The sequence below is a fragment of the Aphidius gifuensis genome, linkage group LG5 (genome assembly GCF_014905175.1).
Source record: "Aphidius gifuensis isolate YNYX2018 linkage group LG5, ASM1490517v1, whole genome shotgun sequence".
NCBI classification, from domain to species: Eukaryota; Metazoa; Arthropoda; class Insecta; order Hymenoptera; family Braconidae; genus Aphidius; species Aphidius gifuensis.
The window spans coordinates 5,259,813-5,286,575 of NC_057792.1; the positions used below are offsets into that span (position 1 = coordinate 5,259,813).

At 26.3% G+C, this 26,763-nt stretch overlaps 1 protein-coding gene and 1 long non-coding RNA gene across 2 annotated transcripts in view; one reads left to right on the top strand and one right to left on the bottom strand.

Moving 5' to 3' along the window:
- The window catches only part of LOC122857181, a 94,403-nt gene that overhangs the window by 41,150 nt on the left and 26,490 nt on the right, over positions 1–26,763 (bottom strand). Inside the window, exons 3-4 of the long non-coding RNA XR_006374186.1 lie at positions 21,783–21,836; positions 564–627 (exon numbers count right to left, since the gene is read on the bottom strand). This is a non-coding gene — a long non-coding RNA (uncharacterized LOC122857181). The remainder of the gene's footprint in view (positions 1–563; positions 628–21,782; positions 21,837–26,763) is intronic.
- Positions 23,536–25,094, top strand: LOC122857179 (chymotrypsin-1-like). Its single transcript, XM_044159219.1, has 5 exons — positions 23,536–23,604; positions 23,669–23,819; positions 23,890–24,142; positions 24,203–24,337; positions 24,418–25,094. The coding sequence occupies exons 1-5, from the start codon at positions 23,553–23,555 to the stop codon at positions 24,571–24,573; spliced, it is 747 nt and encodes a 248-aa protein (XP_044015154.1). The 5' UTR covers positions 23,536–23,552; the 3' UTR covers positions 24,574–25,094.

The window sequence follows — 26,763 nt, forward strand, 5'->3', positions numbered from 1 at the left end:
AAATAGGGTTGTAACCCAATGTAAGTGTACTATTCAACATTTATTTAGTCGATTGAAAAAAAAAAAAAAAAAGGAAAATTGAGACAGGTATTGAATGTGGAGGAGGGGTTGTCCCGGGATATAATATTTACAGGGGAAAAAAAAAAGGCTAAACACGCGTCAATATATATCTATAGATATATCGATTGGAATAAATACAAGTGGCGGTCTTTGGTTATTTCAAGGGTATTTACACATTGCTATATGAAATAAAAAAATAAATATATTGGTATCTCTGTAGGGGTCTCAGGTGTATAAACTATACGTGTTTATATGTGAATAGTGTCTTCCACCCCTTAAAAGAATAAAAACCCATGCACCTTTTTTGCCGACCTTTCGACATATTGAGGTGGTTTTTTTTTTTTTTTTTTATTTTCATTTTTTCAATCCTCAGGTAAGTCCCCAAAGGACCCCAAAAACCACTATTGTTATTTTTTTATTTTATTTTTCATCCCCTTGTGTATAAAGTAACTATTAAACTTTGCAATATATGTTTTTTTTTTTTTTGTATATTTGTCACTAACCTTATTTGGGAAGATTATTATATTCTTCTTATACACTGCATGGCTTTTTGAAACTTGAATTTATCTGTAAAAAAAAATATATTTTACATTAAAAATAATGAAATTTATAAGTTCTAAATAATGTGATTAAATTTTATCGAAATTATCTTGTTAAATATATTTAAATCAATGATTTTTATTTGAAATTATTTTGTTGTAAAAAGAAAAAAAAAAGGTAATAACGTTTTTTCTTTTAATTTAATTACAGGATTTTTTTAAATTATAAATTATAATTTGTACTAATGTGAGAGTTGGTGCAATTTCACCTGCAAGTAGTTTCTTCTAACTCAACCAGATTTATTTTATTGAAAAAAAAAAAATATATTTTCATCACTCTACCAATCAATCTTGTTTCTTCTACGAACACGTTAACCAAACCACTCCATAAGTATTTATTTCTCAGCATTAAACAACATACAAAGCTAAATCATTTTTTTTTTTATTTCTTTTGGGTCCTATTTATTCGACTGGGTTAAAATTGTCGATGATTGGCACGACCCATCATCAGCAAAACGAGATAAAAATATTATACAAAGGTGAAAGAAAATAAAAAAAAAAAAACTAAGTACTTTTAAAAAGAAATAAATAAATAAATAAGACAAAGAAGGTACAAAAATTAAATTTGAAAAAAAAAAAAAGGATAAAAACTAGTGAAAAAGAGGTAAAAACTGATTGAGAGAAAAAAAATATAAAGCAAAAAGAAAAACAATTCACTGAACAATTCTACTATATAACAAAGAAAAGAAACTCTACTTGGAATTAAAAAATAATAATAATAATATATAAATATATATATATATATATATATAAAATTAAAAAAAAAAAATTGAAATAGAAAGAGATAAAAATAAATGAGACACAAAGATTCGCGAATGGAACTGAAAAGTAGTCAAGATGTTATATAGATATAAAAATGGAGTGGGTATACTTTAAAGCAAGAAAGTGAGATGAGATGAGCGCAAAATAGGTACGAAGGAGTAATAATTATGAGACATAAAGTGACGAGAGCATGAGGAGATTTTTTTTTTTATTTTTCTTACAAGAAATAAGAGCGCTCTCTCATTGAGGTCCCACAAGAGTTTCTGTCTTTCTTGTAAAAGTAAATTTTTTTTCAGTTTCTTATTATCATTTCATATATATATACTTATTCTTTTTTTTTTTTTTTTTTTTGGTGACTAGTGTACAACATGAACAAGAGATGTAAAAAAAAATTATTAAAAAAAAGAGAGAATTGTGATTCTGAGAAGAGACCGCTAAGACAACGCTTGAATTTCTCTGAAGGTTTTTCAAGCAAGTTGCCATTAACACTGCACTTGGTTTTTAATGTAAGAAAGTATTGTATTCTTCTGATCATCATCCCCTTTTAATTTTCTACCCTTTTATAAATTTTAACATTCATACATCATAAAAATGTCAAGTTTTATTGTTTGTAATTCATAAAAAAAATATATAAAAATATTTAATACAATTTAACCTAATGAAAATTAATAAAAAAAATTTTATTATTATTTTTAAATTGAGGTAATCTGCAGTGTAACATATTCTTTGAAATGAAATTTACGTTAAATATTTTTTAAAACACAATTATATACATAATAACAAGAAAACAATTATTGGAATGAAATAAATTTTCCTTTGAAGTCATTGAAATGAAATAAAAAAAAAAAAAAGGTTGTTTCCGTTGTTAAAATAAAAAAAAAAAACCATTGGAAAATTAAATTGTGACTGAAAAGTTGTCTTAACCTAACGGTCTTAGTATTTCGTCGGTGTCTCTTTTGCTAAAAATTGTTAGAAAAAAAAAAAGATTTAGAGAAATAACAAAAAAAAAAAAAAAAAAATGTAACGGGTCTTTTAATTCCATTTTGAACTGACACAAGAACGTGCAGTACTCGTAAGGTGCTTATACAGTGACAGGTAAGATTATAAAAAAGAGAATCGCGTTTAAAAAAAAAAAAAGTAAAAAAATATAATAATAAAATATATATCAACAGGGTGCCAACATAAGAGTACAATCTGAACAAGTCTAGTGTGTGTATTCATACCCTCTTTTTTATTTTTGATTTCCTCTTTTTTACTCAGCAACAAAATCTCTTCCCCAACTATACTCTCTCTTCCATCACCTATATACGTTTTTTTATATATCCCTTTTTTTTTTAGAAGAAAAAACCTCATCCACAACGTGTATTTTCGTTTTTACGCCAATAAATTTTCTCATAAAATCCTCAATCTGTACAATACACAAGTCCTCACAACCGTCGTACATTCATGGAATTCAGTGTGTTCCCAAATCGATTATCCTTTATCTGAACAAGTTGAATTTTTTATTTCTCATGGGTATTTATAAAAGCCAAGTAGACAGTTTCAAATATATGATTATTTTCAATGAACTTTGGTAAATTAAATTTTTATTATATTATATTTAAAAAAAAAAAAAAAAAATTAATAACAATTTTTTTTTTTTATTGTTTAAAATAGAATATATAAAATGAAAAAATTTTTAATACACTTATTTTCAATTATCTTGATATAATGAAAAAAATTAAAAAATAATTTATAAATAGGGCAAAAAATAATCAACTTTGAATATTTTATAATATTAAATATTGATTTTAAAAAGTCATTTTTATGATAGCTGTAGATTATATAATTTCCTTAATTTATAATGAATTTTAATATGAATAATTAAATTTTTTAATCAATTAATAGCTAAATAAAATATATATTTAAAGATGAATGAAAATTTTGATGACAGTGTTCAACTTAAAACTACTTTATAACGTATATTCACAACAAGGAAACTATGAATGAATCCCCTCCGGTGTGTTTAACGCCAAACAGAATGAGAAAGGCTATACGAAATTATTTTGGTGGGTCAAAGTTGCTACATAGCTCTTTCATAGTAATTTAATAAAGCTTATATATAAGAATGAATGAAAATAAAAAAGACACTAAAATACAATTTGAAAATAAAAAAAAACCTTTAAAAAAAAAAATTGAATATTTGTTTTTAAAATTAGAAAACAACTGTATATTATTTTTGAAAATATAATTATTTAAATTTATATCACAGTTTATTACGAGACATAAAATATTGTAATTATAAAATTCTATATATATATAGAATACAAAATGACAAGGATGTATCGATTATCTTTACAGCAAAAATATATTCAGGTCGTCTCTTGTAATTTCCGATTCTAATTGTACACACAGTGAGAAAGATATATACAAAAAGACAGAGAAATATTAATAATAACAAGAAAGATTAAATATATAGTAAACTATATATACACGTTCACATTTATAGCATCGTAAAATTTTACCCCAAGATGTATACTAAAATTATAATTACATTTACAATTATATTGTATTTATATATGTACAGTTTTTCAACAATTTAAAATAATGATTATCACTGCAAACTTTCTGTGTGTGTCAAATTCATCTAACAGATATATTTTGACATAATTTTATTATTTAATTATCAATTTAAAAAAATTAATTTAATAATTATTTAGCTAGATAAATATGTTTCAATTGAATAAATTATATTAAGCAGAAGATTATTTTGAATTTTATGAGTTTTAATATAGGTTAAAAGTTATAAGACTATGAATGTAAATTAATTTTTCATTAGAGGAAATATGAATGTAAGATGAAAAGTCAATAGTTTGTGTGGTAGTTATGAATTGTTAATTATTGAATATTATTATTATTAATTATTATACAAAGACACACACAAACAAAAAACTTGAAATCAATTAGTAACGTATATGAATAGAAAGTTGAAAAAAGTATTTTCAAATTGAAGCTATTTATAAATTATCCAATGTCTCGATTGATAATATTTTTTTATTATAATCAATTTACTTGATTGCTAAATTTAATTATCTTTTGTAGATTATTTTTAAAAATTATCCAACAAAGATATATACGAAATATAATGGATAAATTATTAATAAATTTTTGGGTTATTTTCAGTCATTACATTCATATAATGTAATTGTCAATGAAGATTTTGTCATTAAAAAAAAATCAAGCTTTATCAAGACATGACTGAATGGTATAGATATTTATAACGGATGCTGTTAACCTCATTGATAAAATAATTTTAGCACAAAAGAATATTATTGCCATGAATATATTTTGAGATAAAAGATATATAAATTTAGAATTGAATATGAAAATTTGTATTATGTATTCTATGTTCAGCTAATTATTGATAATACCAAGTCAGTTGATAAGTTGAATATTTAAAAAAAAAAAAACTTAAAATAAGGATGTTTGTACAAGAAAATTTGTATGTCCAAGTTATATAAGACACATGAATATTACTAACAAGCAATAGTTTAAAAATATATATATAGATATAAAGTGTTGGAATAGATGTTATAGTCTGGTGGTTCCTCGAAGGAGTTTAGTTGAAATGGTGCCATGAGAAACAGTAGCTGAAGTAGCAATAGCAACAGCAGCAGCATCATCATCATCATGCAAGGATGGACGAAACGTGTGGGGTTATTGACTAGCCGACTGGTCCCAGACCAAGGGTTGTGGCTAAGACAGAATAGTAGTATGAGACACAGAGGAATAAGAGAAGTGAGCTTGATGGTGTATATATGTATATATATAGTTGAAGGACAGGAAGGAATGGGCAAGCTTGGTCTGGTTTATAGAAGCAGTAAGTACAAGACATGAGGATGCAAGAGAAATTTTGTGAAACAAGATAAGATAGAAAGAGAAGTTAAATTTTCAAGCTCGATGAGAAAATGAAGGAACTGTATATATATATATCTGGACAAGAGTATGAGAAACTAGAGGTTGGTCTTGGACTTGTACCTAAGACTGATATGGATTGTAGATTATTCTGGACCTTGGGGGTGCGGCCTGGCCAAGGGTTAGTATCTTCAACATATCCCCCCTTTTACTTCTCTTCTATAAATTCCTATTTCTCTCCTTCATTTCTTGTGTACATGCAAATATAATATAAACATATACTAGCTTTAAAGCAGTCATGTCCCTCTAGGCTGCACCCACCCTCATCTTCTTCAATTCCTTTCTCTTCCTTTATCCTCCTTATTCTTCTCATCATCCCATATATATATACTCTCAAGAAACTCTTGTGTCCTGTCTTTGCCACCCTTGCGACCATTCGCGGATCCTAGCTTCCTACAACTTCTACACATAATCTATTCTATCTCTTTCTCTCTCATCACTTGAAAATTTGTCTTACTCTTTAGCCACATTGGAACTTGCCAAACCAACCTATCTCATCCAACTATATATATCCTTTTCGTTATCTCTTTTTACTTCTTATAGATATATCTCTCTCTCTCTTTCTCTGTACACAGCAATTTACCTTGTCCATCACAAACACCCACACACACAACAATACAAAATACATATACACAATATCACCCTTTATCTATTGTCTCATATTCACAAATTCAACTATCCTTTTCTAAGAAATAATTTAGGCTCATGAAACCACAAAACTCAACTGCATGCCTTCTGATAATTCAAAATAGTACATGAATTTTGAATCTCTTCGATGCAATTTGTAATCTCAGAAGCATACCACTATACTCATATCTATATATTTCTCAAGAATAGATGAATGCATATAGATGATGATGATGATTTCAAAATCTAAGGAATTTATTGTTGGACAGACAACTTTGGTCAGTTGGACGATCTCTTATAATGTTATATATACAAATATTCACTATATTCAACCAATGAAAAGCCTCAATAATTTAAATTTTACTTGTCTCATCTCCTTCACCTTCAATCATATCATTCCTTACTTCATAATTGCTAAAATGGTCAAAATATCAAACTAACATACTTGAAAATCTTGATAGAATTTTCCATCAAATTTTCCATTTATTCAAGTTATCATTGTCTCTTGTGACAACTGTCATATTTAACACTTTTCTTTGTCTAAAAGTTTTCCTATATGTCTTTACTAAATATTTGAACAATTACACAATTGAATTATTGAAATTACAATGTAAATATTTTATTAATGTATTGTCATAATTTTAAAATTAATATTGATTAATTTATATGTCAAATTAATTAAAATATAATCGTGTGTATACATAAAAGAATTAACCCTATTGAATCAATTATTATTATCATCAAAATTTAAATTTAACTTATTTTATAATCATGAATGTTGATAAAATATGTTGTGAATTGACTGTGAAGAAGCTACTAGGTATGCTTAGAAGCAACAAGCTGTTTATGGCTTTGGCCTCTACCATCTTCAATGGATGATATTCTATCCTTACTTTTCAACAAGCCATAGAGCTTTTAACCTTCTTCTTCTTCTTCTGAAATTTCTATCCTTTACTTCTTTGCCATAAGTATCTATATTTCCATCTCTTTACTCAAACCATGTGTGTAAAATTTATATTTATAAATGTATGTGTTGGAATAAGTATAGAGCTACTCACATTCTCTTTTACCGCATGAGAAAAGGGTAGATTATATAGCAAGGCAAAGCAAAGAACCCTCAGGGGGCCCATAGGGAAATATATATATCACACATATACCTTTTCGTCTTCAACAGAGATTCGAGTGCGTGCCAAGTGCCTGTTTACATCAATTTTATCGACAATTTTCTTTTTCTTTTATTTTTCCACATTTTTTTTTTCCCTCTTTTTATTTTTTCTTTGTATGCTGAGGAATCACCCCCATGTGAATATGTCTATCAGTTTTCTGTGTCACGAGAGTATATTATTTTTTTACGATCTGAAAATTGGGGTTATGATTTTATTGTTTAGGTTCACACAAGTGATTTCACACATATAAATATTGAAAAATATATACAAGGGAAAATAACTCAAAGAAAAATAAAACAATTTTTTATTTCAATTTTCACCCACTATATTATATATATCAAAATTTATCATTTTAAATTATATATATATAATATTGAATAATAAATTAAAATATATCTAGTTCAAATTATATATATTTTAAAGCATTAATTCTTGTATTGTTAAAATTTAGTGAGGTATTTTTTTTTTGTTTTTAAAAGTAGAATAGAAACCTGGACGTGTGCCGGGCAAACGAAGTAGTATACATAGAATGATTTGAAGATTGGTGGCTCGAGGCCAAGATGCAAGAAACTATATGGATCTATACATGCCATATATGTACATAACAATACAAAAGCAGCAGTATATGTAAGACAAAGAAGACCAAGTATAGATGAATCTACAGATAAACATAAATACATATACTATCACACAAGAAGAAGAAGAAGACCAACAACAAGGAGCAAAATAGATTTATATATTGTATATGTATATAAGTAAACGGACTTGTTCGAATAAGAACAAGTATAGAGAGATGGTAAGATGGTAATGGTAAACTAGAGAAGGGTGATTGTAGCTACCGTTAATTCTCCGATACAATGCTCATATCACCTCTTTTACCACCCCTGACCATTCGTATACAACAAGCACATTCAACCCAATCTATATATACCCCTCTTTTTCCACAAAACAATTCCTCCTTTTACACCTCTCTCTTCTTCCTCCTCATGCTTCACTTTAACCAAACCCCCCTTTTTACCACCCCATCTGTATTCTCACTTTACCGTCATTTCTATATATCCTAAAATACTGTGTGTTGCCCCGTGCGGACGTTCCTTGTCTTACTAGCAAACTTAATCGATATTTCACAGTTTCTTACCCCCACTCATCTAGTATCTCATCTCCAACGCCACACTGAGCTTGTGTCCGGCCGCATAAGGGGTTGAATTGGGTTGCTATGAAAAAGGGGGTGGGTTTTGGCCAAAGTCTTGGTATGGCTATACGATGCTATTTTCCTTCTCTCTTCTTCTTCTTCTTATCACCTTATTTTATCTAGAGTATATATAATATATCTATCTTGTTCTTTGTTTATTTGTCTCTCTATCTTACTTTTATACTTATATCTATCTCTCTCTTGCTTTATTTGTAAAAACCCTGGTGAATCGTGTGCACAACTAGCTCTTGGGCAATGTTCCGGTTTTCTCTGTTAGAAGCTGCTGTATATGAGATGCAAATATCTATCTGCATATTGTATTACACGTCACGATAATGTTGCTTGTGTTCTAGACCAACCTAACCTCCCACTATATCCTTACCTACCCTATCCACTTCGACCAGTATCCTCATCAACAATCTTCGACCCTCCTTCTTCTCATCAACGCCGTTTGCCCATCATTTAAAATTCTTTTTTTTTTTTTTACTTTTTATTTTCTTTATCTTAATTCATTTTCACTTGAATTCCTATCTCGGATAACAAACCCCTTCTCTTTGTCTTTAGCTCTCGTTTACTCTCTCTCTCTCCCTCTCATGTTTTTTGCATCTTTATTTTTGTAAATTTACCAACTACAGAGGTCTTTTTATTTTACCTTCGTCTTCAATTTCTTGGTTATCATCTCTCTAGTAATATTCTCAGCCAATGTCTTTCCTCTCATCATTTTGCGATTACGTAACGAGAAGACCATCTCATTATTGTAATTGGACAATGTACTTTTGCTTCGTGTTTTATTTATTGGAAAATTTTAATGCCCAAAGCGATGAATGGACCTCGCTTGGCTTGAACGAGATTCCTTCGTTAACAGATTTTGTCCTCATCTTTATAAGCATCTATCTTTCTAACTAAATCACCTGTTATTTTATTATTTTTTTTTGTCATCTCTCTTCCTTTCTCTCGCTTTGTCTCCTAAAGATCCAGCAATATATACCTGTGATGGCCTTATTGCGGTGATCATCAAAAACTCAATCGTTTTTATAATATTTTCTCTTTTTTACTTGATTATTGTATATATATTTTGATGCAATTGGATATCTTTAACTCGTTATAAATTTTATACCCAGCAGTTTTATTTTTTAGCAATCAAATTATCATTTTTTTTCTCCATCATATTTTTCCAATTATTGAAAATATTTTATTGATACAATTTATGATTTACTTTGATAATGAAAATAGTTGTAATATTTGTAAAAAAAAAAAATTCATGTACTTTACTTTTACAAATATTCGAAAAAAATTTATTTGAATAAAAATAAAATTAAAATTTTTCTCCTTTATCTAATGACACACGTTCAAGAAATATAACATGTGCTCATGAAAACTTTTATAATTTATACAGATAAGAAACTTATATATATTTTTTTTCCCCTTGGTTTATGTTTTGCATCTCGAATTTTACGCATTCATATACAGAACACCATCAGTATATAAGAAAAGTGGTTATAAATTTTTTTTTTTTTCTGTACACCTCATTGGTAATATTTTAAAAATAAACCAAGATTAATTATACCACATGGGCAATAAAAAATATCAAGAACAAAAAATGATAAAATAATAATAATTCAAACTACATTTTAACCCTGGATGATAAAATAAAACAAAGCATATATTAAAGAATCATTTTCCAAATAAAAATAATAATTTTTCTATATTAATAAAAGTATAAATAATAAAAATGATATATATATAGATTAAAATACGTTGTATCTGTTACTGTCAAACAGTGGCCAAAGTCTTAGGCTTCCAATTTCTACCCGAGTGCCTTGTGTACGTGAATCAATAGCATTAACCCATTCTCATTCTCAATCCCATCAAAAGAGGGTTGAAATGGCAGTAGTGTGCATGTTGGTTAAATTTTAGAAAACAAGAGAGAAGACTTGAAGAGTAAAGTAGGGGGATAGTGAGGTAGGAGGTTTAGAAACAGGACTAAAGATACTTCGAAGGGAGTAAAATGAAGATTGGCAAAGGGAAATAGTGGCTTAAAGGTAACGGGTGCAATAATACAAGAGGGACAAGAAAGAGAGAGAAAGAGATTATCAAGAGGGAGTTGAGATGGTCGAGAAATAGGAATACTAGAGGTTAGGGATTTCAAGATTTCTTAGTATATAGATTTGAATATACAGAAGGATATAGCAATAGTAACAATTCTGAGGTATTTAGCTGTTCGTCTATAACCCATCCTAACCTCCAAAACTCTTCCTCATATCCTCCTACCCCTATTAACCACCCTCTACCAACACAACTACCATTAACCACTATCTTCTTCTTCTACTTATTCTTGTTGTTGTTGTTGTTCTTTTTTCTTCTTAATTCATATAGCTGTATACAACAATATTCTCCTAACCGTTCCCGGGACAGTATTGAAGAGAAACCATGCTAAGACCGTTGGTATGTTGTACCATTCAATTCTCATACCACAACCAAAACCTAACTTTGAATTTACCTATAACATATATATATTTTATAACCCCTTTATGTATATCCAGTTAATATTTATATCACTATATATATTCTTGTATGGAAATTTGTATTGTTGTAAACTGGACATTAGCAATATTCTTGCATGAAACTTTTTTATAATTATCATAAGAAATTACAAATAATATTCCATTGATTATATTGGTAAATTTTTTTTTTGCTTTTGCCTCTTAGAGCAAGGGGAAGATTGTGTTTTTTTATTTAATTTTTTTTTTCTTTTCTTCGTTAGGGTGAAGTTGAAGAAAGGAAAGAGGGCTGGTGTAAAGATAAAAGTGTGGCAACAACTATACACTTAACTTGGTCAATTTGACCGACTGACTTATATACCTAAAATAATTTATCTTGTTTAGATGAGATTTTTTTATTTTTTTTTTTATATTAATTTTTAATTAATTTATTCATATTGATGTGAGGTAATGTAATTTTTTCATTGTGAAATAATGGTAATATGGTTTTTATATTTTGTTTGAGTTGTCTCATGATGGCTCAATGATAATTTAATTTACATTATAAAACGATTTTGTATAGAAATGAGTTTGAAACTAAGAATTAAGTGTTGAGAAACTATAATGAAGTTAAAATTTAACGATGAATATTGTCAAGTGATTTATGATATTGTGTACTCGAAACTATCAATGAATTTATTTAAAAAAAAAAAAAAGGTTTACTAATTTATTTTTTTCTATTTTCCATTATACAAAATGTAATTCAAATACAATTAATTATTTCAATTTTTTTAAATATCCTTTGTATTTTATACCGCCAAAAAAACTTTATAAACTAAAACTCCAACTATTTCAAAATAATAACTCCAAGAAAAAAAAAAAAAAAGACAAGATCATAATAAAGTTGTAAAAATCATAATAAAAAGATCAAAAAGAATCACATGATGTTCAACTGATCAAAGAAGAAAAACTTTTTTCTAACAACAAAGCAAAAAAAAAAAAAAAGAAAAGAAAAAAACTAAAATAATATTTTTAAAAGACACAATTGAAATGATGACAAGAAAAATCCATACGTGTATATTTGCATTATTATAAATTGATCAAAGTGTATAATATATGAAAGGTAAATATATTTTACACACAAATGACATTGTGAATAACTATATATACGCAAAATCAATGCCCAGCTTAGCCAGTGATTGTACTGTAATGTTGGATAGTATCCTCTCTTGCATCTTGGCTTTGTTGGACGTGGCCTTATACCCTCCTCCAACAGCTTCTTCATCATCATTTCAAAATTTCATACATGTATATATAGTTAAATCTTATACGAGCTCTATACCATGACATTACAACTACAATCACTAACTAATACCAACACCAACATAACCATCAACCCAGCCGTCGCATCAGCCACAGGGTCTTTTATAAAACCGGACGCCCAAGAGTTTCAACTTCATACCAATAAAATCACCCATCCACCCATCTCTTCTTCTTCTTCTTCTTCATCGTCTTATTCGTCGTTGTCCTTTACAACACCACCACCATCGTCATCAACGACACTATATATGTATCTACACACACAGCTTGTCTTTATACATCAGCCTGTTTTCACATTATACCTTTTGCCTCAACCCTATACAACACCCATCACCCAACTAAACCCAGTTTTCCTATATCCTTCATTCTACATATACATATAACATCGACTCTGGAAAACCCGAATCGAATACCATTTGATCCTTTACTGAGAAATAAGACGCGACTTCCAAAACCATTAACCAAAACGTTTCTTTTTTTTTTTCTCATTCGTTGTAAAGGACTCGTCTATCAAGATTTAATTATTTCAATTTGTAACTTTTTTTTTTTAATTATTTTTTATTAAATTGTAATGTATATCGATAATTTAATGAAGATTATGTTTTTTTATTTATTTATTTATTTTTATTATAACGGAAATGAAATAAAAATTCGTAATTATTTATTTATTTTATTTTTTAGTATATATATAAAACTGTGATTTTTAAATAAAAAAAAAAAAATTTATAGACATGTTAAAAAAAACAAAGCAACTTTGTTACGCTATGGAGCATGTCCGGATGTAAAATGTGGTTCTTATATGTCATGCATCATCGATTCGTATTTTTCATGGCGTTAAAGTGAATCGAAAACTTCAAAGAAATTTTTCTTGATGCATGTTATTTTTTTAAATATTTTTTTTTAATACTTTTTTTTATATACTTTTTATTTTGGTAATGATAAAATTGTTTTTTGTTCTTTTTATTTTGTCCAGGTGGTAATAAAATTTTTTTTTTTAAATTAGGGTGATATTTATTTTAATATCTGATTTAACAACGTGACTATTAATTTAATCACGCAATTTGAATATTAGGGGATAATTAAGTGATATAAAATTGTAAAATAAAATTTATAAAAATATAAAATTAGATGTTTGTATGTACAAAAATAAAAGCAACTTTATATATGTGTTTAAAAATAATCATGTAATATTCTGATTATTAATTACAATATCATTTTTTTTATGTTATTTATTATTACTCGTATATAAATGTAAACAATGAATTGATTTGTCAGTGAATAAATTTGTATATTTAATGTTAAATATGTTACGACAAGATATGCCATCGACACGCGAGGGTTCTACGTCAGTATTCGTTTACGTAAGATAAAAAAAGTTGTTCAAATAATTTGTTTACAATTATGCATCATATTAATATTAAAATATTGAACAACTATTATTTCGAAAAAAAAAATATCCAATTGAATTGAATTATAAATTCGAAATTTGTTCCTGCAGTTGCAACTAAATTTTTTCGTCTGATTTTTTTTGCATTAGGATCTTCGAAATGCCAATTTATTTATCCGGAAAATTGTGATAGTTAAACAATTAAAGAATACCCAAAAAAAAATCCTTTTATTTTAATAAAAATAGTCAATTTTTTTTTTGTTATTTTTCAATTTTTATTATAAGAATTTGTCATTCAAATAAGCCAGTATATTAATGCAAAAAAAAAAAACAGCCGAAAAAAATTAACATGTAAATGTCCAAATGAATTTTAAATTTATAATTTTTTATTTTTTTGCAAGCACAGTTTGTGATGTGCAATTTTAAGTCATCTCGTCACTCAATTGGTCAGTAAATAGCACCTCGAAATGAATAAATAAACAATTATAAAATTATATATATAAAATTTAAATTAATTCAAAAAAAAGAAAGAAAATACATATATATCATAAAGGATAAAAAGTATATACAATTAAATATAACGTAAAAGCTAATCTTGAGTCACGTATCCGACGGGCACTCTCGTTTCTCTCAAGTATTTTACAGGGAGGTACTTTTTCTTATACGTTAGGGTCCAGCCAAGGTACTCGAATTTAACTCCCTCTTTATTTTTTTTTCTTTCTTCATCAAGAGGGTCGGTGCAATAGCAGCCAAAGAACCCTCTCACCCTCAACCCCTGACAAATTTTTCTTCCACAAAAAAATTTTTTTCCAAGGTACATTTTTTGCCAAATTTTTTTTTTAAATCTGCATCTTGTATACTCGTTTGTACATTTAAAACACATCATACATATATATCCATCAGATATAAATTTCACGAATGTATGTCTTAGTAATGTACAAAAAAAAAAAAATAATAATAATAAATAAATATGTGTATGATATTTGTAGGTATGAGTGAGTGAATGAGTGTGTGTGTATATAAGAGCCCCAAGGATTGAAAAATGGCAAGAGTGAGTGAGTGAATGAGGCAAAGGCAATGAAGGGTGGAATGGGAATTGAGGGGGTTAGGTTGGACGCAAGAAAGGTATAGCGTTAGTAGAGGGATAGAAGGAGGAAAATAAAATAAAAAAAAAGTGGCAAGGGGATGTTTAGGAGGCGCATTGGCATGGAGGATATATATATATACATTGTGTATATGGCTTGGCATGAGGAGTGTTCATCAGCCCCCGAGGTTTTAAATACAAGACCCGCGAGAAAGGGAACTGTAAGAAGAAAAAAAAAAAAAGAAAATTCAACCCCTCGTGCTTCTTTACGCGTCTAACGTTGCTTTTTTTTCTTCGTATTTTTTTTTTACTTTTTATCAGTGACGGATTGATTAAAAATATAAGAGACCAACGTTACGTTGAGCGCCGTCGCAGCAAGTATTAATATATTTATTTATTTTCTATATTATTATATAATGTAAAAAAAAAATGTTTTAGATATTTTAATTAATTAGCTGAATTATTGTGTTAAATAATTTTCAAGTATTATATTAAAAATATTACTTCAAGTTTTTTTTTATAATTTTTAAATATTCTTGAATTAATATTTCTTTTTTGTTCAAAGCTTAAATATGATTTAATTTATTTTTATTTATTTTTTATTTAAACATCTTTTGTATATTAGTACTTGAGAATATTTTGAAAAGCGTAATCATGAAGAACAAGTCTGATGCGGGAATCAAGACAAAAACGACGGGATAAATAATAGCCCACTCAGTTTTATCCCTCAACCTCCGAAAAAAAAAAAAAATAAAAAATTTCAAACATATATATCTATATAAATACAACACCCCTTTTTCTTCGCCCGTTTCAGATTTTAAGTGAAGAGACGACAGGAAAAAAAAATTGTATATCATATATACATCCGAGTTTAAAAAAAGGGTAGTAGTATATTCGGCTAGTTAAGAATTCCCCCATGTCTCAAAAGAAATAAAAAAAAAAACGAAATATTGAAAGAGAAATATAAAGAATATATATAAAATAAAAAAAATAAGAGAGAAAAAAAATTGAGCTTATACCACACTATGTATTGAAATGTATAGATGTATTTTTTGTTTTTTTTATTTTTTATATATTTTTGGAGTATATGCAACTCTTCGTCTTTTATCGAGACACATGATAATCGCACTTTATGCAGCGTCAGTACCGAGGCATCCGCCTCATTGTCACGTCAAGCCACCCTGTCGAATTTTTTTAATTTTTTTTTCTCATCTTCTTTTATACATTTTACTCAATGATTTTTTTTTTTTTAACCTTTTTATTCTTTTTAATTCTCTTTTGAATTTTTTTAATATATATACCTCTCAAGCAAAGCGATAACCCAACTCGCGCCCCTTGACTTCCCCAAAATCCTCTAATATTGAACACAAAAATAATAAAAAAAAAAAAAAATTTATAGGTGTAAGAGTTTGTACGTATGTGTTTTATACAATATGCTGAATTTAGCATCATAAAAAATAATGTAACTTTTAAAAACTTCATACATAGAAATGTTCTGTATAAATATTTTTTTGACTATTAAAATAATTTAATTTAAAAATTTCAATAATTAAAAAATAAACAATAGAAAAATGATTTAAAATTGGCAAATATTTTAATAAATAAATAAAGTATTTAAAAAAAAAATAAAATATAATAGTATGCGACCGTGCATCGTTTTAAATAGTCAGTAAAGTGTATGAAACGCGTGTAAGGGTAGTGGTATGCCCAGGGTGGACTTGAAGAGTCAGAAAAAAAAAAAGATAGAAAAGCATTAAAATGAGTTGAAGAAAGCAATGGTTATACATATATACATACACGAAGAAAATGAAGAAAAACGAGAATGTAGAAAAGACAAAATAAAAAAAAAAACAACAGAGATGATGTTAGTGAGTTTAAAAAAGATGCAAGAAAGACAAAAAATATATGAGGTATGATGTAGAGAAGAGAGGGTTGAAAAAGGCAAATGGGATATAGAAAAGAGGAGGTAAAACGAGTGAGTATAAGAAAAGGACGCTGTTAGATAAGACGCAAACGAAGCTACCCCATTCTACTAATTTTTTTTTTTTTTTTTTTCTTAAAACTCCCATCAACCCAACCAACCTCTTTTCTACCAAGCTAAATCCCCATCCCTTTTTTTTCCCACCTTCTTCTTTTACCTCGTATCCTACTCATCGTTTTCCTTTTTCATTTGCCTCGTGTGTCTCGATCGATAGCTCCACGCGGAAAATTCGAAAGTAAGATGCAATTAAACAACCTTCCGAGGGTAAGCAAGAAAAGGGGTATGAGTTTTCCAGGCACACTAAAGGAACAAGTAGAAGAAAGTAAAAGAAAATATATATATTAAGATAAAGAACAAGAAGAAGAAGAAGAATAAGAAAAAAAGAGAGAGGCATCAATATCTTTTTTTCCTTTTTTAACTTTAACAATTCTTCCAACATTTGCAAATCCTTCTTTCCTCTTTTCTTCCTTCCTCCTCCTCATCATAATGATCATCATCATCATCACCACCATCATTCTATCTCACTCACTATTTTAACCAACCCTCTTTTATTTTAACTAAAAAGAGTATAGTTAGTTTGTCCATCCCAAACTCTTACTTGAGTTGCTTACTTGCTTTGCTTTTGGTCCATGTCTTTTTACCCTTCATCCTTCACTAAGAAAAGCATCCTACAGCAACCCTTTTTCTCAACTAAAATCAACCCCCCTTACCATCATTTTTGCACCACCCTATCTCATACCCTCTTGTAAATTCTTCCATCTCTTTACTCTTCTTCTTTTTCTCTTCAGTATCTTCTCTATACTGTCCAACTCAAACCTCCCTTTTTAGTATTTATATTGAGCGTCTTAAAGCATTTTCTCTTTCCTTTTAAATTTAAAACTCCAACGCGAGATTCAACCCTATCTCTCACTTTGTGAAAAATGTATATATATACATATATTTAGAAATTATATATTGAAATGAAAATAATAATAAATTTTGTTTTTTTGTAGATGAGAAAGATTGCAGGTTTATGGATTATATGTATGATTTCTTTGTTATTTAAATTTAATTTATTTTTTTTTTTTATTTTAACCCTTTGAGGAGTTTTTTATCTTGACATTTTATTTGCACATTCAAAGTATATGAATATTGTTGGGTAAAGAAAAGTATATAAATTATTATTTTTTTTTGTCTAGTTATTGATTGTTTATTCTTTTATTTTTAGTTAATATTGAAAAAGACGAGATGTTTGGTGACATTGTTCTAAATATATATGACTTTTTATATGTATGGCTTATGTATGTACTAAGTAAAATGAAATAAAATATTGTTTTTCACTCGAGAGAGTAAAAGAAAAAAATAAAAAAATATACATTTTTTTCTCCAGTAAAAAACTAAGATATTTTACTGAGAGTATTTATTTTATTTTTTTTAATTCTTGCATCGTCTGTCGAGGCATATATTCCATCATCCAATTTTTTTTTTTATATTTTATTTTAGTTTTTTCTCATTTCCACTACTATTTTCTTAACTCAATGCAGAACAGTTGGATCCTTGACGTCACTTTAAATACCTATTTCTTTCATTTCACTCTTTTTTTTTTTTTTGTCTCTTAATTTTTTTTTAGTTTTTTTCTAAAAGCTACGTGGAATTGGTAGTCACTGTGTTGGAAAAAGAATTGACAATCGTATATTCAACATTTTTTCTCATCAACGATTTTATTTATTTATTTTTTTTTTTTTTATATCAATCTACTCTTAAAATTTTCCTATCTCTAAATTGTCTAACCAAAAAAAAAAATATCTAAATTAATAATCAAAATAAATATTAATTAATGTTTTTTTTGTTCAATATATTTCCATGGAAAATAAAGATTAAAATGTCAATATTTTTTCTTTGTTTATGTCAAGATAATTTTTTTAATTAAAACCAAGTATTTCAAATGAAAATTAAAAATCAATTTTCAATAAAAATAAAATTGCTAACTTTAAGACAGTAGTCTGCATAATTAACAGGTCAAAAATATTTTCAAAAAATATTATTGTAAAATAATAACAATAATAAACACTGCGAGATAATGAAAAAAATAACGAAATAAAAAAAAAAAAAAATACACAAGTCGTGAGGTTTGCACGATCAACGATAGATCTTCACAGGCTTTACGATCGATTCGCTCCACCTATTTCAACTCTCATGCCCTTTAAACCGTGCAATAATCCTCGTCAGGCCACCAACTTGTTGTTGAATATATGTACACATATATAATGCAATTGTATGGGCAAATTCAACGTTTTATCAAAACATTGCATGACTGTACATACTTGTAACAAGATCCTCCATCAAGTATACATTTATGTTCACATGCATGTATGTATCATTTACCATCAGACTATTATACTTATACTACTCGATCAATTTTAAAATGTATTTTAAAATAAAAACATCAATATACAATGTGTACAACAAAATAGTATAAAGATCACGAAAAAAAAATATACATATATTTCAATTAATATAAAAACATTTATCAATTGTCTAATAAACTTGTTAAAAATATAAATTAATTAATTGAAAAATATTAATTTAATTATGAAAATATTATATCGTGTATAATTTTAATTTTAAATGCCAAAAAATTAAAAGAGAAAATTGATATTTGTTTTTTTAGATATAAAGTCATAAGACAGTGATTGCTCAACATGAAGTTAAATTGAAAATAAGTGGTGACTGATCAGGGCCATAGGGTTCAATTCGATGCAAATAACTCGTTTCAAAATATACGATATGTATAACCTAATGCCACGAGCATCATGACTTTTTTTTTTTTTTTTTGTTTAAATTTTCTTATTCTTTTTTTTCACAATTGCATTCAACTATGTGACTTAAAAAAAAAAGGGGTGAAAGGGTGATGGTATTATGACAATTTGGTGGTGAATGAGGGGTAAGAGGAAAGGGTATGAGGGTCTTTGGGTTATACATTGAATCGACAATAGGTACATTTGTCAAATTAGCGATTCGTACAATTATCTTTGAATTATACATCTTGTGAATAATGAAAACGTTCACTTTTTATTATTTTTTTTTTTTACATTTTTTTCTACGAAATGTACCAATCATTTTAAACTGTGGGAATTTGACATTTTTTTCTATTATTTATTCAGTGTACAAAATTTTCATAACTATATTGTTTTATTAATTTTTTTTTTTTTTTGTTAAACAAATATATGAAATTTTTATTTTTTGAAAATTAAAATAAAAAACGTCTACTTATATATTTGATAGATTATATTATATAAATGTCAATCCATCAATATTTATAAAAGTTAAAAAAAAAAAAATTAAAATTCCCTTTCCAAAACCATAAATTTCCATTTAAAAAATCACCACATCATTCAATCCTCATTTTTCGTATTAGCTCTGTGCAAAACCGCAGACTATTTCCTTCACATCCGGTCGAAATAAAAAAAAAAAATTAAAAAAAAAAGCCAAAACAAAGACGGGAAGGAAAAAAATATATACCAAAGTGTTGAAGAAGAAAAAAAAAAAAAAAATTGTGATCTTCCTACGGTGCGTTTGGTAGGTTCGAGCGTGAAACGAAGCCCCGTTGAAACGGAGATGTGTTTTATTCGTGATTTTGTGATGGTAAATGCTTGTGAAATAAAAAAAAAAGGATGAATAAAATAAAGAATAAATATATATATATATATAATAATTTGTAAAGTGGTTAATATATATATGTATATAGTAAACTAAGGGCAAGTAGACCGGACGTCGGCGGATACTCTTGGACGCATCTTGGCCACTATTCTACACATTGAATAACCTGGTGATCGAGCAAGATGAGAGAGAAAGAGTAAAAGAGTGGAATATACAACAAAGAGATAGATAGAATAAAAGTGAGTTTGCAAGAGAGTATTATAAGAAGAGAACTGATCTCCAAGATCCATGATGCGGAACAGCAATTGATCGAGCGGAACTCTATACCAGTCACCTGCTATGCTTCCGGCACATACACCCAAATAAATAAATATATACATGTAAAATAAATATACATGACACCTGCAAGATATGGTCAAGTATCTCGTCTTAACCCTCAACTTGAAATTTTCCTTTTAAAAAAAAAAAAATAACTTTATCTCTCCCCGAAAAAGAATCAAGTTTTTTTTTTTCTTTGACAATTTTTTATTTTCTATATAGGCTCATCCCTGATCAGTATTTTGAAAATTTTTTATTTATATTTTTTTTATATCAACACAAAAAATACTTTACACACTAGAAAGAGTTTTACTATAGTTTTTTTTACTTTTCGTTTTGTGTGATGGGAAAAAGCTCGAGAGTCGAGAGAATGACTAAGCTGACCGGAGATTTATCGAAATAATTTTTTTTTAGTTTCTTTTTTTATATCTTATGAGAAAATAAAATAATAAAAAAATTTTAGATAAATATATGTAGTGTTCAATAGTCTGTGAAGACTTTTCAATGTTATTTTTTTTCTTTAGTTATTTTAAATTATGAACTTGTGACATTTTTTTAGATGAAAATTTAATTTTCAGGATAATAATTGTTTATGATTCATAAAATTTAGAAAAATAATTGATAATAATTTTCTTATGTAAATTAATGGATTTTAAATTAATAAATTAATTTGTTTGTTGAATAATATATTAATTATTTTAAAAATTATATACATATAATTTTAGTATATGTAGATTTGTGTGATTTTTAAATGATTAAATCATTTCAACAAGTTGATGTGAATAAACATTTATGGGATAAAGTAAACTTAACTCGAGTTATATACTTAAAGTTTTCCAACTGACATCCAGAACCTCGTTACACAAAATAAAAAAAATAAAAATTCAACTAAATTAAAACTATTCGCAAATAATATGAAAAAAAATTAAATATTTTTATAATATAATCAAGTATATCATAATTTTATATTCACTATGTTTCACTTTGTTAAATTGATAATAAAAAAAAACTCAAGAATAAAAAAAAAATAAAGTGTTAAAAATAATTTCAATTGAATTTTTTATAATGGAAAAAAATAATTAACTACCTACTCAAGTAAACATAAGTTCAAATGACTTGAAAAATTAACAGAAAATATTTCAAACGATACAAAAGAGTTTAGTCATCTAAAAATACAAAAAAAAAAATTAAATGAAAAAATTGCTAAACTTACCCTCATGGTGAATGGATGGAAATTTATGTCGTCAGCTTGTCGCATTTATATCATCTGTAACAATAATTAAAAATTGTATAATTAAAATTAAAAATACGATTACATATTAGAGTAAATATTTTTGCTAATATTAAATTTTATTATTTGATTTTTTTTTATATGAAAAAATTAATTAAACAGACGCCCTAGGTTATATTTTCGGCTCTTTGAATGAATCAAACGAAAGTTTAAATGACAAGAAAATATTAGAGAATATACTTGACACGATACAAAATAAATAATTGGTTTTAATAAAAAAAAAATCAGCGAAATTAATTTACATATGGTTCAAATGACAGTTGAATTAATTGACCAATAAATTTGTCATTTTTAATTTGATAAAATCAACTGTGAATTTTTACCTGAGGTTATAAATAAATAACAATAATTATTGATTGTTTTTTTTTTTTTTAGAATGTAACAAAGGATGTATTACAAATAATATACCAGGAACCATTAAGTTCCGGTTCGAGCATCAAGAATTTCTAGCCACAAATAGATTGCAAATGGAAAAAAAAAATATATATCCTACAACTTTTTTTATCACTTGCATTGATCTCGACTCTCGAGAACTTTAACTAACATTTTGTCAACGAAAAAAAAAAAAATAATATAATAACATACAGCATAAATTTTAATAAAAACAAATTAAACTCAAAATTAAATAATTTAATAAATTTAAGTTTTGAAATTTGTCAAATAAAATTATTTATTTAACAGTTTATTTATATAAAATTATAAATAAATAACATGCGGATTTTAAAATCACTTTTTTTGTACATATATATAAACAAAGAAAAAAATATAGATACGCGTAACAGTGCATGGTGCCTAGCCTGTTGTTTTATGGCTTCATAATGGGCCCCCTAAGGCCCCACTTAACAAAAAAAAATAAAAAAAATACAGAGCAAGGACTCAACTCACTGTATCCTGTACTCAATCTATACAAAAAAAGAAAAGGAAGAAAATTCTACGAATTTTATATCGTATATTATAATTAAAAAAAAAAAAAAACTTTCATTGTAAAATTTTATATATCTTGTTATTTATTTATTTTTTTGCATGATGATAATAGTTTGCAAATTAGTTAATCAGTAAAAAAAAAAAAATGACATAAACTGACACTTAACATTTAAGCAATAATTATAAGAGTGAGTAAATAATAAATGTGTGAATCGTATTTGTAATTTAACACCAATAAGTGTAATTTCAATATAGTATTACCGTCCATGTGCCCATTTTTTTTTTTTTTTTTTTTCATTTATACTTAGCATATATACTTAAGCAAAAAAAAAAAAAACAATTTATATAATTGTATTTTACTGAAAAATATCACTGATAAAATCACCTGTTTGAAATATATTTTTTTCATTTTAATTTATTTTTTAAACAATCCAATAAAATTGCTAGAATAATAATAATAATTATTATTTTTTTGGGTTAATATTTTATTGATTATAATATTATAAAATTGTGCAATATCATTTTAGAATGATAAAAATATAACCTGATTATAAATGACTAGCTTAATTATTATCAGTAAAAAAATACTTTTTTTTTTTTTGTATGATATTTATCATCTGTGATGAAATAGTATGTAATTACGTAAACGAATTTTATTTATTTTATATTGATAACATAACTAAATCTAGACTTAATTTATTTGATAAAAAATTTCATATAAATAGAGGTATTTTTGTAAAACGTTAAAGACAATTTTATTTTATCATCATGATTATGAACAGCTTGATATTTTTACTTGGTACTTTTGTATTGACAAATGGTAAGTTAATTAATTTGAACTGTTTTGTTTAAGATTAAAGTAAAATTTATTTTATATTTTTAAGGTCTTCCAACATCAAAAATAGTTGGTGGACACGATGCTCCTGATGGAAAATATCCATATCTATATTCACTACAATTTGGCGGAGAACATATATGCAGTGGTGTTATTTTTGATGACCGTCATGTTATAACAACAACATCATGCGCGAATATGTAATTATTATTACTTTAAATTGAAAAATATATCATGATAAATTAATTCTTTTTATTAAATTTATCCAAGTGATGTTCATGCAACTCAATTGAAAATAGTTGTTGGATCAAATTCATTAAAAGATGGACAAAGATATGATACACGTGATTCAGCAATTCATGCTGATTATGATGACGATTATAAACAATCTGACATTGCAATATTAAAAACAACAAAACGTATTGAATTTAATAATAAAGTTCAACCAATTAATCTAACAACAAGTGATGTTTATGATAAAAATGATTATCCAGCAACAGTTGCTGGTTGGGGATACATTTCAGTAAGTTTTTAAAATATTTCTACACTTATAAAAGCATTTTATTCATATGAAATATTTTAGGAAAATGGACCAACAGCTGAAAAACTTCAAGAAATTGATGTTAAAATATTAGATCGTGAAATTTGTGAAGATACTTTTTCGGTAACATCACAACAAATTTGTACACTTGAAAAGGGAGATGTCGGTCCTTGTTATGTTAGTAATTTTTATGTACAAATTATAATTCATTAACGAGTAAAATTCGTGAGATAATTTTTTTTATATATTTTTTATAGTTTGATGGAGGCAGCCCACTAACAGCTGATGGTGTTTTTATTGGATTATTATCCTATGGAAGAGCTTGCACTGGTGGATCACCAATGGTTTACACTATTATTCATAAACACATTGACTGGATCAATGCAGCAATTAAAGCTTTAGCATCAAAATAAATTATCAAATTAATAAATTGATTTATTAATAATAATAATAATTTAAAATAAAATTTGACAATAATTATATAATTTAGTAAAGATAAAAATAGTGCGATAACAAAAGAAGTTACCGAGACAAGTCGATAGCTGTATATTATTAATTTTGAAGATTAAAAATATATTTCATTCATGTATGTCTGTCTTTATTCTGACACAAATTATATATTTAATTTGTTTTATTTATACTCCATAGCAACTATATACTTCAATTAAAAAAAGAAAAATATTGTACTATTATAAAATTGATTAATAAATGATAAAAAAGAAAAGAAAAAAAATCTTAAATAAATTATATAATTTTGTCATAATGTACACCGGAAGTCGAGTCAATGACTCTTATATTAATTAACACGAAAATACTGATGTACAGTATATTTTTAAAATACAATTAAATATTTATTTTTTAGTTATAAAAATTATTGGATTAATTATTCGATTGACGATTAAGAATAGTTAAATAAAGAAATTTATTTTTTGGTTATTCTTGAGGTTTTTTTAAATAAATTGTATTTATATTGTTTTAAATTTTTTTAATTTACTTTACTTGGAAATCACAGGCGTATCGATATTTCATGAGTTATTTGTTTCTATTGTATATGAAAAATATTGTTGAAGCGTGAATTGTTTAGTTTAACGGTAATATTGACATAAATAAATATCACGAAAAGATATAAACATTGAAAATTTACAATGAATATAAAAAAAGACAGAAAAAAAAAATGGAAAATCATTACAAAAAAATATATGTTTATGCATTGAAGTTGAAAATAATTTTGTCACTCAAATAATTACTTGTCAAGTTCAACTTTCCATAATTTATTTTATTTTTTTCCAATTTTTTAAATCTTTCACTTAATTTATATTCAATTTTTATTTTTTTATTTTTATTTAATTATTTTAATTGTAATTTTTTTTCTTTGTGGTGGGTATGAAAAAAATTTATCAATAATATATATAATTTTTGCACAATTAAATTGAATGATTTTAAGATTTTTATTTAGAAAATTTTTTTATGGAAAAATTTAAAAAACATATTTTGCGATGTATTTTGAATTTACTGAAATTTATTTATTTTTATTATTATTATTAAAATGCAATTTAAAATATTTTTTTTTTTCTAATTCATTTGGGAATTATTTTCTCATCAATTCTTTGATCTTTTCCCACTCGGTGGCCAAATCCACAGAGTATTAAGATATTAATTTTGCATATATCACAAAAAATAATTTCAAGAAAAAAAAGAAAATAAAAACAACTTTATCGAAAAGAAATAAAAAAAAAGGATTTTATTGCTTGAAAAATAAAATCATCATGTAGCTAGAAAGTATAACATATCAATATAACTGATCAATATAAAAAAGTAAAATAATTTTAAAAAATATATATTTTTTCTCTGAAATTCAGAGGTATATAATTCTCATCAAGTTCACGGAACAATTGCGCTCAAGTGTATTATACATCGGCAAAAGGTGAATTACTTTTGTTTGAAGAAAAAAAAAAAGAAAATAAAAAAAAAAAAACAGGTGATCAAGTCATGCTTCGTGCAGAAAAGGAACGCGCGTGTATCTTTAAAATAAAAAAATAGATTTAAAATATAAAAAAAAAAATCCAGGACAAAAAGAATACGAAGGCAAAAAAAAATAAATAAATAAAATTGTAAAGGATGTGTCCTCATGAAGGAAAATATCGATGTTAAGAAAAAAAAAAAATTAGATTTGTCCAAAGACAAAAAAAATGAGTATAAAAATTTTAACTACTCAAAGAAAAAATGAGACAAGACAAAAGTGATTACTCGGAGTAAAAAAATAACTGATGATGGGCACGCAATAAAAATATTTTTTCTTATTTTAAGTATTTATATACTTGGACAGTATATAGATTGGTTTTTTTTTTTTTCAACAATTTTATTTAGTTAATGTTTGTTGCAGAAAAAAAAAATATATATATGAAAAAAAGTGATACAGTGTTGTACCTCTGCAGTTGTAGAGTTAAATTGTTATGACATAATTAGAAACGATCCATGGGCGGTGTGCAGTGGCGGTAAAAAAGCCAAGGGGAACCATCAAAAAATAAAAAAAATATAATTAAAAAAAAAGCATGTGGATGAAATCAGAAATAAAAAAAGAGAATAAGTAAAAATAAAATAAG

What these genes read in the sequence shown, in the direction of transcription:
- LOC122857179 (XM_044159219.1), top strand. Translation starts at nt 23,553, where the DNA reads ATGATTATGAACAGCTTGATATTTTTACTTGGTACTTTTGTATTGACA. An exon ending in ACAACATCATGCGCGAATAT is followed by an intron (nt 23,820 to 23,889) that starts GTAATTATTATT and finishes AATTTATCCAAG; the next exon opens with TGATGTTCATGCAACTCAAT. An exon ending in GAGATGTCGGTCCTTGTTAT is followed by an intron (nt 24,338 to 24,417) that starts GTTAGTAATTTT and finishes TATTTTTTATAG; the next exon opens with TTTGATGGAGGCAGCCCACT.